The sequence below is a fragment of the Paralichthys olivaceus genome, chromosome 2 (assembly GCF_024713975.1).
Source record: "Paralichthys olivaceus isolate ysfri-2021 chromosome 2, ASM2471397v2, whole genome shotgun sequence".
Classification (NCBI taxonomy): Eukaryota; Metazoa; Chordata; class Actinopteri; order Pleuronectiformes; family Paralichthyidae; genus Paralichthys; species Paralichthys olivaceus.
In genome coordinates this window covers 28,573,966-28,590,752 of record NC_091094.1, presented here as the reverse complement: position 1 = coordinate 28,590,752, position 16,787 = coordinate 28,573,966, and the positions used below count along the sequence as shown (strand labels likewise).

The 16,787-nt window shown below is 38.6% G+C and overlaps 1 protein-coding gene across 16 annotated transcripts in view; it reads left to right on the top strand.

The window, feature by feature from the left end:
* cadpsa (Ca2+-dependent activator protein for secretion a) overlaps positions 1-16,787 on the top strand; it is a 159,830-nt gene that overhangs the window by 10,341 nt on the left and 132,702 nt on the right. For all 16 annotated transcript variants that reach the window (XM_069513966.1, XM_069514032.1, XM_069514022.1 and 13 more), the window contains exons 3-4: positions 11,380-11,493; positions 13,895-14,227. In XM_069513966.1, the coding sequence (XP_069370067.1) occupies positions 11,380-11,493; positions 13,895-14,227 (447 nt within the window). The remainder of the gene's footprint in view (positions 1-11,379; positions 11,494-13,894; positions 14,228-16,787) is intronic.

Here is a 16,787-nt window from a genome sequence, read left to right as displayed (position 1 = left end):
TGTACATATTCTGTATTGAGAATGTAATTTATAGACACAAATGATGTCAATAAGCACTACAGTTGATGTCAGATCCAAACAAATTCAGATCAAATTCTACTCCAACCGTTTGAACATTGAGAATTTTTCTAATTAGCATCCACTCATGAGTGCATGCACTTCAAACTTACTCATTACCGTAAAAATATGCCTTTTTCCATCAAACAAGACCCCCCCCCCCCCCCTTCATAACAGGCCCTCTACAATAATTTGACATGGCTTCATTAAGCCAACTGAGATTGCAAATGTGTGTACTCCCTGTGATTAGTGAAAAAACTTCAACACATAAAATAGAGGGGGTGCCCCGTCTACATTCCACCTGTTCCTAGAACACTGTCAAACATGATGGGTTTGACTGAAATCACATTGCATCATAGATTGAGGTCAACACAACACAGTCGAAAATAAGACTATGGCTCTCGGATAACATGCAGGCCATGTAGAGACAAACACTATCAAGCAATAATTAAAGCCAAGGTGCACAGGAGAATGCATCTGCTAAAGTACTTTAGATAAAGTGACTTTAGACCATGAAGCATGATGGTCAGTCGTTCACAGAGCAGAAAACTGACACATGTCCGTGCTGTCTGTCTCTATTTACTGATGACTCCTTGGAATAATCCCTGATCCCTTAGTGCTAGATTAGTGACATCTCTCCAAATCAAAAGCTCTCCACACTGTCTGCGACATCAGTGCTGAACAGAAAAGGTACATTTATTGCCATCGAATGGGAGCTGTAGTGTTTTCAGACAGCGACAAGTATTGGGTGGTGAGGGGACAGTTCAACTTTTTGACAGAATGTCAGTTAGCAACTGATCATGTGCTAATGATGGGTGGGTGTTGTGTTTGAATGCTGTCTGAATACAGCTTCCATACATTCTTAATAGAAAGGATTCTAACAAAGTGCGGATTTGCATGTGGGCATTACTTTCAAATAATCAGGGCAGAGGGGAAGAGACACCGGTGTGTGTATCTGTTGTGTGACTTCTGGAGGCCTGTGTCACTGCACTGTATTCATGTAAAAGCCTTGTTTGTGAGTGATGAGCACTTTCTCAATCCTTGGTCGGACGGCTGTGCAGAGTGTAATCTAGGATTACGTGTCCGTTGGATGTTATGTCATAACCAGGGAGATCAAGCATTTTCAAGTGGGAGAAATGGTTACTGTCAATACAAATGTCTGTGAGTGTGTGTGTGTGTGTGTGCTCATGTTTCATTGGAATCTTATGATGTAGGTCATATGTGTGCCTGTAATAATGTACTTGTGTTTTTGTGGATAATATTTTTCCTGGTAACTCAAAGTCTCAAAACTGATCAAATACTAAGGCTGAATCGTCACACTAACTCCAAACAAGGATGAGCAATCAGTTAAAAAATATATATATATATCAGTTTGTGCTTTGGTAATAATACCTGCATGATTACATTAACCATTAAAATTGTACAAAAATTATAAATGTTCTGTGACACAATAATATACTGTAGTGTTGTCACAATACTACAAGTTTTACTCTGATATACCAACACTAAGTTTAACATCACAATACTCAAAACAGAAATCATACCTGAAACTGAAATGATACTGATTCAATATTACATACCCATGAGATGAGAAACTGAATGTCCACAATTTTCAGGAGCAGCCGAAAGATGAAGAAGAAGAAGAAGAATCAACCGTGTAACACTGTAAGATTGATAGCAAGTCTCAATCTAAATCGTCTTAGTGACAGTTAATGAGTTGTGTTTCAGGAAGCTCTTATACATGTTGTTAAAACCATTGAGGTGTTATATATAGTTTAATACATCAATGCTGTGACTAATTCTGTATTCCTAAAATTCTAAGGGACTCTTTTCAAGAACTAAGAAGTCATCAAAATGTATTTGAAACATTTCTTAAAACGCACTTGACTAGATGGTTCTCATAAACAATCACCTTTTCCTTAGGATGTACTGATTTTAAATAAAAGTAAAATCCAAGACTACTTTACTGGCTAAGTCAAAGTTGACTAAATTAATTTGCTCCTAAAATACCCCACTGCTTTCAGGCTGTGATCTCAGCTGTGTGTGAGCCAGATCCAGCTCCACTCCAGCAGCTTCACTGGCTGGAGCAATTACTGGCAGATAGATAGCACCCACTGAGAGAGACATGAGACACACACACACACACACACACAAATACATATGCACTGAGGGACACATATGCTCACACACTGACACACACACATCACACAGACCACACATACACAGCAGTGTTATCTTGGTTTTTTCGAGCTCCAGATGGCAGCCGTAGCGACTGGTCTTCAGACACTCCACTGACACACTGCACCGCTGTCTGTGTAGATAATTAGAATTTTAGATTTTCAGACATTTCAGGAAGGCAGAGCACAAGATGGCTCTCAGTAGAAGATGTAAAATCGATAAAACTGCTTTTCTTTGACGTGTGAAATAACCACATTAGAAAACACAACACTGGAGCACTAGACTTGCATTTAGTCTCCAAGAAATGTTCATAAAACTAGAGAGAGCTGAAATCTGGACATCACCTCTGGGATTACCATCAATCATCTGTCTTCTGTAACTCAATCATGGTTGTATCGAGAAAAAACGGATACTGTTTTTTCAAAGTGTTTCTCATTGTGCAGGAGAAGTAGAGTCATTTTCTGGCACAGCTGAATGAGAGCAGAGAGAGTTGAAATCCATGAGAAAAATGTTCAGATTTATGTGTGGATATGCATTTAACTAATAAGATAAAGTTTACATTTAAACTTATAGTCAGGGACAATGATATTGTAAAATGCCTCTCTCTAGTCAAACATAGATGAGGTAGCATAGGATTAATTTGATTAATCTGGGACATTTTATGCATTTTTGACTTATTCTAATATGTGTTTTACACATCAGTTCAACATATATCTTTCTGTAATCCTTCAAATGTTTTCTCACCATGCACACCAGAAAGAATGGAGATATCATACTCAGAGGAGACATGACTAATATTTTAGTGTTATTTGTGCCAAAAAGTCACCGTGCTTTATGCATCCCAAGTTCAATATAACCACTATTTTAAAAAAAGAATATGAAAAAATTACTTAATAAATAACAAAATGTTCATTGTTCATAGCAATTCATATTGAAATGTCAAAGTCTTTTTCTTTTTTTCATAAAGAACCCTATCTCAAATTAAACTATTATATTAATTTAAAACATTTTATTAAAGGTGTTTTGCATTTAAATGTTTTTTAATTAAAGTTCAATCAACAGCAAGCAACACTAACAATAGCAGATTAATCATTCTGTAAATCTCCATTCTATTGGGGCTACTCAGGGAACAAACTTCAGAGAGAAACATCATCATCGATCAGCCCATTGTCTTCTTCACATGTCCACATGAAACCAATGGCTGCAGACCACAGGACAGACAGAGAGCTATCTGATTATGTGCTACTTAACCAACCAGATCAGTTTAAACAGAGAGGGACAGACTGTATTTACCATCAACTCCTGTTTGACAACTGCAGATCAAATCCTACATGTCTTCAGTTTATCTTGTTTTACTTCAGTGTCTAAAGGCAGATTTCCCCATTAAGAGAACTTAAAGGGCTGTCCCAGATTACCCAAAGCATGCTGCCCCACATTATCAATCATGTTTGATAAACTGGGACAACAAAAATGTTAGGTGTATATGTATTAATCTTATGCCATTGACGTTGACATGAAATTCCAAGAGGAGGGGCTTCTGATTGACATTTGCCCCAACCCCTTCTGTGCCATCACCCCCATGAAGTCATGTGATTTCTGTCACATGATATTCATGCTAACTTATAGTAAAAATCCTGTTGACTAGATTTTGTAAGAAAAGATGATGTAAAAGTTCTTCTGTTTTTGGTCATCGCATTGACATAGTGTTGGGCAGAAACAATGAGCTAAAATACGACAGAATACCCAGTGATAATTATTACAAATAGCATTTTTATGAATGGGCAGTGTAATCTTGCCATGGATTCAATGGGTTAGCCTGTGGATTACGTCTATGGCCCTATATTTATTTATATTTTGGCAAACTGGCAATAGCAGTTTCTATTTGTGGTTTAAATGTAAAGACATTAGATTACTTAGTTATGAAAACTTAAGTGCTGATTCGTGTCAAGTGTTTTCTTGACTCCTCTGTAATTTTAACTAGATTTAAGGGTCTTTAGTCACGATAGGTCATCGAATCAAAAAATCCAGTCCAACCCAGTATGTGTGTCATGTGTGCATGTTCCGATTTTACTAAGTTAGAAAGAATTGAGAGATTTTTTTATTCAAACTGCAGCAATCAAGCACTAATGAAATGTTCACACACACAAAGGAGCTGCAGTCCTCAGAACCCTGAAGCCACACCACCACCACTGCTGCAGAGCTGTTTACTTGTTTTTATGTAAAGTTCATTGAAGCTTGACTCAGTACGAAGAACCCCAAAACTGGAGGATCAGCTCATGTTGCAGTTGTCGTGCAAATGCTGTTGTCTTGTTGTCATTTGTTGAGATGATAAAAAAATCTAAAACAACTAACTTAAATAAAAAAGCATGTCTATTTTAGCCAAACAGACAGCAGGTATGAGCCCAGGAATGCAGGACACAGTAATGTCACCAGCTTGACAGACTGTGGTAAGCTATGTAATGGAAAGTGAAGGGGGTGTTCAACTTTGTCTGCTTTCAATCGGCTGTGTCAGAAAAGGAAAAGGACTGAACAAAAACACAGGACAAAAGTTGTACGCACATACATACCTTTGATCACAATGACTGGGGGGCCACAAACCAGTTTCCAGTATTTCTCAAGACAACAATAATTGAGTAACAAAAGACTGATGGTGAGTGATGCACATGCTGGGTGTGTGAAGCAGGTATGATGATCTGTATTCTGAACTATGCCTACAGAAAGACAGAGATTTCTGAATGAGTAGATAGAAGGAGCAGAAGTAGGACATAATCTTGAGATGATAAAAGTATTTAGATCAAAATGTAAAATAACTATTAAGAGAAATGGCAAAGAAAACGTGTGTATTTTAAGAAAAATTTAAAGTGAACAGGCAGCAGGTGTATTATCCACGCTAAAGCTAACATCTGACTCTCCCCTAATTGGTCTCTTAAGCATTCTTTGGGGTCGGTGTTGGCAGTGACTCTGTATGACAGCTGGTGTCAGTAACAGCCAAATCAATTATATACGTGGGTTTGTAGTACTCAACAATTTCAACACAGTGTACACTGTATACAATCACTACATGCACTAAGGTTGCGCATGCTTACTTTGATATGAACCAATTTTAGTTTGGCAAAATTTTAAATCTGAATGTGGGAGAAGGTAATGGCTTTGGTCTGTGTTTAGAATAGTCCTCTTTCCTGCAGCCAGTACATTCCAGTGCCAGCTAGATTTGTATCAAACTAGCATAAATAATTGGAGACAGTGCTGCAGTCAACTTGTCGGTGAGTGGGTCAAATGAGCAGGTCAAACCTAATGAACTGGTCTCCTCTGAACCAAGCTTTGGAACAGTTGGCCCACACCATTCTTGGGCTACTACCAAGAGAAATTCAACCCAATATGAAACAAAATAGTTTGTGGGAAACATTTAAAATCCATATCACGGTGACATATACTCTAAAGATTTAAGCCTTAAGTCCTCAGAGGGGCTGAATGATTATAAAGAACACTGTCACCTTTACAGGCTCTCATCATGTCTCCTGACAGAACAAGTTTACAAAGCAAAAATCACATCAGCAGGCTGTTTCAGGCCAACAAGCTATAGGTGACTTGCGCCGTCTACTGATTTTCACTATACTGTACAGGAATTGAGTAATAGTAACTTTTTAATCTTATTTGTCATAGGGTTAATACAAATTGGCTATTTCCAACATTTTCCAACATTTGTTTTGTTGTTATATTACAAATATAGGACAAGGCTTTATCTTTAATCCAGTGAAACATGTTATATGTTCAAATTAAATGTGTAAGCAAATAACAGTTTAGAGTGTAACAGTGACCACCCTCTCTTGGAATGGCTCTGGTTCCAGAAATAAATGTCCCATTCATTTTCTCCCCTTACATTTCAGGAAATCTTCATAAGAGTCTGAAGTCTGGACACAAGCCGACCAGATACGAAATGAATTGTGCCAAAATCATTTGAATTGGAGCAAAAAAAAAAGGAAAAGAAGGGAACGTTGTACATGTACATCTCTATGTAAAAGTGAAGGAACAACCATAAACCATTGTGAATGATTTCCAGCACGCTTCTTCCTGAATTTAATCTTGTTGGAGTCATTTTCACTCTTTTCCTCATCTCTTAAAAAACACATCATGCAAGAAAGGAAATCATGTTTGCTCTGTGGTAAACGAGTATAACGCTGAACCATCTGATCAAAGCTGACATGACTGTTGCAGTTATGGTAATCATTTCCATGGTAACAGAAATGGACAATAAAAATACTATATGATATGGACAATAGCCCAAACGTGCAATTGAACTTGCGACAAGGCTGCAAATAGTGCTGCACACAGCTACACAAGGCAGCAATGGAGAAAATCACCAAGTAAGAGATCTCCTATATTATCATTAAGTGTAAAAAAAAATCTTGGTTCATTCAGAGTCTTTGGCAGGTTAAATTAGAAAATGGTGGACCTCTACAGTCTGGATTATTAATGTGAAACACTGCTTTGGAATGGGGAGATATTGCATTAGCCTTGGCAGACGTTTGCACTCACAGAGCGCTCCTCTGGTTTCATGTTGTTAAGGTATGAGGCCTTATTGGATTTGCAGCACATCTACAGTGTTACTGTATCATGACTCTTAGCAAAACACTTATAAGTACAGATGGACTGGACTTGTCTCATGATTCCCTGTTGTAGCCAGGAAAGAGGAAATAATGTCAAATATGGTATTTAAAATAAGGCAGGGAATGTAGAGCAGTTTAATAAAGGATTCATGTTACACTCCACCAGCTATGCCAATGGCATGCTTTCCTGTGTGTGTTTAACAGTAAGCATTCTTGGGAGAGCATGGTACCCTTGTGCTGCAGTATATTGATGTGTCTTTGCCAACCACAGGCTTTCTGTTTAAGACAAATCTGAAGGAGTAAATAAACCCAGTGAGACAACACCACTGACCTACAGTTTACTCCCCAGCTGTGCATATTCCCATTCAACTTCTATTTACCAATATTTAGTCATGGACTGATTCATAGTATTATGGATTATCAGTAGCAGACAGCTGTCTCTGCTGCAGTTCATCTGAACTGTGAACTCTGACCCCCATTGAGGAAGCTGTAATCTCATACAGCTTCCTCCTGCAGTGGCCATGGTAACGGTTACCAGGGCTGCAGACAGGAACTGGCCAATAGGTGTTGAATGTTCCAGCATTGAAGGAGGTTCTTATTGGCCATTTTGTCATTGTATTATTGTGGCTGTAAAAGGAGAATTCATACTGTGTAATGTAATTGGGTAACATGTCTGAATATCACTGTGTCCATGTCTATAGCTAGATTGTAAATTATAAGGCCATAACACAGTGGGGTCTTGAATAGAGTCAACTGTAAAGAAACTAGAAGGGTAATGACACCTATAGATACATAGATGGCAAAACCTCAAAAGGACACCGCAATTCCAAAGCAGATACGTTTTTTTAGATAAATGATTGAGTGTCTCCAGCATAATGCTTGACTTCACAAAATAACTTTTGCTATTCATTTAAAAAGGTACCTGCATAAGAAAAATAGTATAGTTTTCATTTGTGTGTGTATATGTACTGTTGCAGTTTTTTTGAGTTTTTGGCACATATATATGTATATTTGATAATACAGTAATGACTATGAAGTACTTGTATGATAATAATGACTACCTAGTATTCATATGACAATGCTTTGCTTACTACTGAGTAATGATGCAGTACTAACTGCTGAGCACTCAATGTGATAATACAGTAATAACTACTAAGTTTGCATGTGATAATATTCAAATCACTGCAAAGTATTCATTTGATCATATAAATAATAACTGCTGATTGTGTGATGTGTAGAAACGGCTACCAAGTACTAATGCTTTAATGACTAAGGAGTACTTTTGTGATAATGCAGTCAAACAACTTAATATTTATTTGATTGTAGAAATAACCACAGAGTACTCATGTGCTACTGTATTAATAACTACTGAAAAGTCAGGTAACAATTCAGTAATAACTACTGTATACTCCTCTGATAATGCAGTAGTGACTACAGAGTACTCGACAGTGTCCTCACTGATGAAAATTGAAGTAATTAACATAATTTTATGTTATTCTACTATGAACAGAGACATAAAAAACAAAAGGACAAGATTTAGATGATGTGTAAAATATGGTCTTTCCTTTAAGCAGCAAAGTTTAAGTTCAGGAGTCTGAACCACAGCAGTCTCAAGAATATTTTTATCTATAACATTCTCCAGTAATGTTGAAGCAAGCTCACTGTGGTTGATATTGGATCATTTGACAGCAGCTCTGTGAGGAATCAGACTGGGGAACTATCACAACTGCAGACAGCCAGGCAACATTTCTCATGTTCCAGAAATCCTGTGGATTCCTGATTGCCTGTGAACCAGTTTGTTGATTGTTCAGGAGACGAATCAGGCATCATGAGTCACCTCAAACTGGCCATCAATGAAGTCATCTGTCAGATATGTGGCCCATGTCTAACGATTGTCTGGGGTTACCCAAGTCATGATGGGCAATCAGACGTAATCTGCACAGGCATTTTAAGAGAACCTATAGACTGAACTGTAGTAACCATGTCCTCAATCCAATTATGCAAATGTTGCAAATATTGCTACTGCTGACAATCTACAGGTCAAAGAGGAAGCTCTGACCAGACATTACATTAGAAGAAAATAACTAGTTTCTAGTTACTGACCAAACTTATTTTCCTGTCACAAACACAACACATTTTCTTTTGTCATGTTGCACAGTTTCACAATCTATTGTAAACATTCTAAACTGTACTGAGTTTCAAAGCAATGACAATATGTTAGGAGGGAAATGCTGTGGATAATAGGCAAAAAAAAAAAGAGTCCATTTTAAACCAACATTACTTTCTTTACTCCTGTGGGATATCTCATTGAGCAGATGCTGTCAGCAGTGCTGTCTTGCTTGTCTTGTCCTCTGCTGACTGTTCTCACCACAGCAGCTTTGTTGAAGCATGACGCTACAGTCTGTTTCTCAGTTCCTGTTAGAGCTGGTTATCTTTTGAGCATCTCTGTACCCAACATCCAAGGACATGTAAGTTATGTCTCAATTCGGTGGACGTGTCCCTCGGAAGCTTTGTTTGTGGACCAACTATGCCACAGCGGCGTGGCTAGACTGTCCCAATTCGAAGGCTCCTCCAAATGTGGCTACAGCAACGGAGGGTCCATTTGGTGGCTCTTTTATGTGAATCCCTCTCTAATCAAGTGGTACTATTCTTTCTTATCAAATAGGCCACAACAATTGAAATTCAATTCAGCACTTTCTGAATAGAAGCAGCACAGGGATGTGTCAGCTCAACTTTCTTGTATACCTTGTACAAAAATGATTGTGTCAGCTCTCAACATAATCAATACTGTAATCCTCAGTTTCCGATCAAACAACTCCCACAGGAGCTGCAGTGGTCAGATTAGAGACTGGTGCAGTGACCATCAACTGCATATTAATACAGGCAGAACTGTAGAAATGTATCAGAGATCACAGCCCTTTGGCCATACATGGTCATGAACGGGTCACCTCATGCAAATACTTTTAGGGCTCCATATTGATAATGATTTGAGCTGGCACACACAGCTAGCGAGTGTCTGTGCAAGTTTTTGGTGTATGTAAGAATATTATGTCTGTATAGAGCGATGATAGAGTCCATTGTATGGTACAGTATAGTCAGACAGAAATAGCAGCTGACTTGTGCAGGCTCTCAGAGATAACTAAGCACTTTGTATTTGCACAAGCTAATGTTTTGCATATGTGTCCTAATGTTTTTATTGTGTGTGTTTTGCATTGAGGCCACAATTTCCTGTATCCAAAACAATTTTCTCCCAGGGGAGACAAATAAAGTAACCTTGAACCTTTATGGTCCAACATATCCCATGATTCAATTTGCTTCAGTGACAAACTCAAATGGGCAATGGCGGCAAAAAGTGTGTCGAAAACGAAGAAATCAATTTATTTTCAAATGAAAGCACTCAATAGAACAACTAATGGTATACTTAATAAAAACATCTTTTCAACATTTTCGTCCGTAACTTTGCTGCTGCACATGGATGCACTGTGTGAATGTGTATGTGGATGGCAAAACTGTAGTGTAAGTGGCTTTAAGTGTTCATTAAGGCTAGAAAAGTGCTATAAAAATACAGACCATTTAGCATTTGTTTGTCTCTGTGGTCTACCCCTCCTCTAAAGCTCACTGTCAGCCTGGATTGGCTCCAGCCCCTTTGTGAGCCACTATGAATAAGTGGTATGGATAATGCAGAACTATATCTTTACTGATACCTCAAAAGAGATACCTCATACATCTGACTGATAGGCCACTTCATCACTATATTGCATATACATGTTGCCTTGCTGTCTGCAGTTGTGATAGTTCCCCAGTCTGATTCCTCACAGAGCTGCTGTCAAATGATCCAATATCAACCACAGTGAGCTTGCTTCAACATTACTGGAGAAGAATGTTATAGATAAAAATATTCTTGAGACTGCTGTGGTTCAGAAATAATTATTAAGATAGCACTTCTCAAAACATAGTGACAAAGTGCTTCACAAATAAAAAGGTGTATGTATAGATATACATTTATCCAGATTATTATACAGGTTCGCAGCAAGATAATCTCTTTATAGGTATTAGCATGCTTTACGCATGCCTGATATTTTCATAAAGGTCTAAATATTATGCGAAAAAATTCGGTCTTCCTCACCAGGCTCTGAACAAAACTTCCACTGCCTTACACTGTCTTACGACCTTCACAGTCAGGGACTTTGACCAGATCACTAGTTGTGTGAGTTTCCAACCACTGCGAGTGAAATTCGAGTAATTAAAGGCAGAAAAACTACTTCTCATGTCGCGCTTGGGTTGGGCCATGTGGGCCTTGATCTGTACGACTGTGTGCTGATTCTTCTTTCCTCAGTGTGAAGGATAAACCTATAAGAAATAAAAAATGAAAAACCAAGACACGTCAAATGGCTTCCTGCCTCTAATATAAGTCATGTTTAACATTATACTTTTATTAGTGTTTTGTTTATCTTAAGCTTACATTATAATTGTATTCTCATGTGGTTCTGTACTTGACTTTCATTAATATTACAAACTTATTGTCTGTCTTCCTCAGATCAGTAAGCAGCAGCTGCAGACGGTCAAAGAGCGTTTCCAGTCATTCCTAAGTGGAGACACTCAGATTGTGGCTGATGAGGCCTTCATCAATGCTGTCCAGAGCTACTATGAGGTAAAGTTTGCATTAAGTTACTACTGTATACTCACAAAGCTATATTTAGTGTGGTACGAATCAGAAGCTATCTGGTATGAATCCGTTTTTTCCAAATAATTTACATTTATATTCCTTTATAAATTACAGCCTTTCATAGCCATATCTGACCTCTGATCTCCCTGTGGAGGAAGAGAAGAATACGTTCCTGTAAAACCAATACAATTTAATGATATTTCATCATCATTTTTATGAATATGAAATGTGTACAACCTCTTTGTTGTATCAGTTATCTAAATGGTCTTTTGCACGATGTAAACTTTCCCTTGCAGAGCCTCATTTGTTTAAACTGAATCCGTCGAAGCAAGAAAACTAATAATAGGGTGAAGAGTATCCAAACCTCAGTGGAGATAACTTGTCTCAGCTCTGATAAATGATGCAGAACATGAACTGAGCTCCTCAGGGCAGAGTTAATAATGTGCTCCCAGATGGCCAGGATTCAGTTGGCTTGATCAATCCAGAAAGAAAGAGGGGAATAAAATGTGATGAAAGAAAAGGCAGCGTATTCCCTGTATCTCAGGCTGTTCTGCAGTGTTAATTTACAACATTCGACATACATGTACAGTATCTGCAGTGTCTCACAGTGAGTATGAAACACTTCAGTTTGCAAGAAGCCAATAAAAGCAAGTCAAAGAGTAAGACCTTAGTCATGTTACTGGATTACTGTGCACAGAGTATAGTGATGTTCAGGCTGAATGTTGGATAACTGGAGTGAATTAGAGACATAGCTTGTATTTACATCATCATAGAGGTGTTGACTTTAGTTAGGAGAGTGCAGGTTTAAATTGCTAAACTGATAAGGACAATTTAATGATAAGAACATGTGTGTTTTTCAAATCTGTATGTTAATTTTGAAATACCCTCTCATACTTCGAGTCAGCTATTGAGTAAAACAGTGTTATCAACATCAACCACTTTGAAGATAATTCCATCCATTCCTTCCATTATAACATTGACCATGCTGGCTTTTTTACATTTTCATCACCTCTCATTTCTAAATTGATGATACTATTTAGTGGCACTATTAAATCATATACATTCATCATCTTCGACTCAAGAGGTAATATGAAACTCCACTTTATGTAACAGTGTCATAAAAACATGCGTTCTTGTTTATTTCAAGCTGTAAATGAGCGTCACATGTTCAGACTTATGATTTTGACAGTTCACAAATCTATTATCATACATATATTATTGTAAAATTTCTCTTTCACTGCACATGTGTTTGCTGAGGGCTGATCCAGGGACAAATGATGTAAAGGAGGAGATGACGAGATTTGAGAGGAGTGTGAGAACAGAACAAGGGAGCATGTCTGTCACTGACAAGCACTTCCTTATCAGTTAATGTGGTAGCACAGGAAACCCAGGTGAGAATGGCGTGATATTTAACAGATGAAGCTGGTGGCACAGGTTACACAATTCAATTAAAACCTAAAGATCCCAGATCGGCTTTAGCTCTGGGCTAAAACTGATGGAGGCAGACAGAGAGAGAGATTGGGGGACAGCCAGAAAGAGAAGGATAAATAAAACAGTGACAAAGGGTCAGAGAGAGCTTGGCAGTGACGGCAGCAGGTGACAGGAATTAACCTCCCATCAATAACAAGCCCATTCAGACTCCCCAATATCAGTCAACCTGCTCTTCATGCAGTAACGTTTGGTTTATTATTGAAATTCTAGCGTTTTTCTGTCTCTGAGATTTCCGTCCATAGCTTTGCTGCTGGGCGAAGTAGAGGTAATGCAATTTAAAGTTTTACTTTTCACAGCTTTGAAAAATGACTTCAGAATTTCCATGACTGGTTTGATTTGACTATCAATAATTTTCAATGGAACTGCTTTCTCCTGTATAACTAGTATTTCATATGTATTTTGTGCATTATCCATAGTACCAGTACACTGTTTCAGGAAACAGATGATGCTGTTGAAGTTTTTTAATGTATTTATTCAGAGCTATAACCACCTCAAGTGAAAGTCCATTAATTACATTTATATTGGTGGTAATGCAATGTGTAGGTCTGTGTGCTTAACAAACGTGTATGCGTGTTGTGCACCTGCCTATGTAGGTGCATATATAACTATCTTGATAATGAGCCTTTAAATGATATACCACTGACCTCAAGCCATGTTCTTCTCCTTTATATTGTTCTCTCAACATAGAAAAGTGCCAACAATGCGTCTGACCACACTTGACTGCAAGGTGCGAGTACATTTGATCTTTAAACAAAGTGGGCTTGTTGGTCTAAATGAGGTGTGGTCAGGCACATTGTTTGTCCATAAAAATATCAATACATTTCTGAATCAGAAATCTGTTGACCTAAATAAATAAATTGATCTGTCAAATCACAAATCATGTCATTGATCGCAGGTTTTCCTAAAAAGTGACCGTGTCTCCCGGATGGTGCAAAGCGGCGGATGTTCTGCCAGCGACTCTAGGGAAGTTTTTAAGAAGCACATAGAGAAGCGGGTGCGCAGCCTGCCTGAGATTGATGGCCTCAGTAAAGAGACGGTGCTGAGCTCCTGGATTGCCAAGTTTGACACCATCTACCGTGGTGAAGAGGACCCCAGGAAGCACCAGCAGAGAATGACAGCCAGTGCTGCTTCCGAGCTCATCCTCAGCAAAGACCAGCTCTATGAGATGTTTCAGCAGATCCTGGGCATCAAGAAGTTCGAGCACCAACTCCTTTACAATGCCTGCCAGGTGAGTCTCGTTTCGATTTTTACATTACAAACTGGCATAGTTTTCATTGTAGCTGTTTTATCTTCATTATATGTCGGTCACATTGGGCTGGGACAGTTCATGTTCTCTGGCACAGGAATATTTGATTCTGCCTATGAAGCTGTGAATGGCTCTTTTGTTTTACTGTTGAGGGAAGCAGGGTCCTGTGAGCCGGATTTGCGCTTAACGGGGTAAATTCAGGGTTTCCAGTCCTACGAAGATTGTTCACTTCTTATAGGGGTACATCACCATGGTATCTTATGCTGAATGGCTAACCTGGTCCGGAGCAGGTTAAGCTTGAGATCAGAGATCAAACAGTATAAACGCTCCACCCACTGACCAATCGATTCCTTTGAACCATGACATCAGCGTTCTTACAGGATCTCATGGAGCTGGGTGTGGATTATTAAGAGTCTCTGAGGATGACAAAGGTCTTCAGAGACCCACAAAATAATTTGAGCTACTCTGATGAATATCTTTATGAAAGATATAGATTCTCATCAGAGGGAATGATAAAACTCTGTCAGCTGTTGGAGCCGAAGATAATCAACCTGATACGTAGGAGCAGCCTGCTCACAGTAACTCAGACTGTCGACATCGCTCTATGCTTCTTTACTTAAAGGTACAGTGTGTAGAATTTTGTGATATCTACTGTTGAAGTTGCATGTTGCAACTGAACACCCCTCATCTCACCCTCCCCTTCCAAACATGAAAAATAACCTGTGGTAATTTCAGTTGTCATAAAAACTCAAAAGGTGTTTAGTTTGTCGAGTCTGGACTAATGTAAACAATATGGCGGCCTCTGTAGAGAGGGTCCCCTCAATGTAAATATAAAGTATTTAAATATAAAGGGCCTTTACTGGGGTAAAGAAAACTACAGTTCATACAATTTAGATGAAACGAACTAGTGAAAACATCATGAGGATTATTCTACATTAAATTTCTGCCAATAGATCCCTTTCACCTAAATTTTACACACTGGACCTTTAAGTTACTGATTTTTGTGTACCGGGGCATTAGCGGTGGAATAACTAGACATAGCTTATCCTGTGAAATGAAATATTTATTTGGAATGGGGGATAGACAGTTTACAGATTTAACTTGTAACAGACCCCCCCCACATAAAAGACACTATGTTGTGCAGTGCACACTCTCCTTCAATGGAATGATCTGAGAATTTTAAATCAATGTCTGTTTGGTTAAGTTGACCACCGACGCTAACACACCCAGTACATCTCAATCTCTCCCTGTTTCTAGATGCACCAGATGCATCCTGCAACCTAGATACAAGATGCGCACAGAAAAATAAATACTCTCATAAATAGAAATTGTAAAATACATATCCATTAAGGTGAAGCATGTTGAAAATTACTGTACTTAAACTGCAATTGTATGATTTGTATTTATCATTATGAAATATAGGTATTTTTATCCAAAAATATTAACTTGTCCCATAGTTTGCAGAGAGGGTTTCATGTCCTGCTGGCACTAACAATGTTCCCCACTGTCGAGAACACTCACACTAAGGACAGGCTTATAAAATGCTTGTTTGAATGCTGAGTTCTCAACAACAGAGAACGTTTGCATGTCTGCTGCTATAACCACACCTGTGTCGCTGGTTATTGCTTTGACATTCTCTGAATTATTTGCAAGCGGCAGCTGTAATGCCTGCCGGGGCTGGGTTCACATTGAACTCATTTTCCTTGTCCCACTAATGTTAGTGTCATTTCCAGTGTGTATGTTTTGTATTTATATAGCACTTAGCTTTGATGACCAATCAAAGTGCTTTACAGTACAGTTTGCCATTCACTTCATAAAGTGCAATTTCTATGAGGGGCAATTCGGGGTTCAGCATCTTGCCCAAGGACACGGTATACAGATGGGGAAGACTGGGATCGAACTGCCGACCTAGTTCGAGGACGACCTCTCTACCCCTTAGCCACAGCCGCCCCCCACAATGTTAGTGGGACATCACTCTGGGGATGTTGTTTCAAACGAGTTGGCATGTTCAATGTGCTACCAGCGACATATCCTATTGCAGTTGCACAATTTCGGCATACACTCGTCTATGTCCGTTGTCATTAGTGTTCCCACCATATACTGTGTATATATATATATATATATATCTATAAGGTTCCCACACAGCAGACTTAAATGATGTGGGAGGGTCTTCACACTACTGTCTGATGTCGCTATGACCATGAGCCCACAGCACATGCAGTCCTTCGCTACATTACAACTTTAATATGTTGTGCTTTATTTGTAAGAGATGAGATCCTCATTCTCATCACTGACATAGGTTTCTTTTTAGGAAAGTAAGAATATGGGTTGTTTCTGAACAAGAAACCTGAGGCTTTTTCTGTTGTGACAGTCTCATAAGGCACTAAGGCAGCATCTCTGTGTGTGATTGGTTCAATTCAATCTTTCAACATGTTGCAAGCAATAAAGCGCATAAAATTATTCATCTGCACAGTGCACAAATCTAACATGAGGAGAACAATTAGGTGTGTGTGTGTGTGTGTGTGTGTGTGTGTGTGTGAGA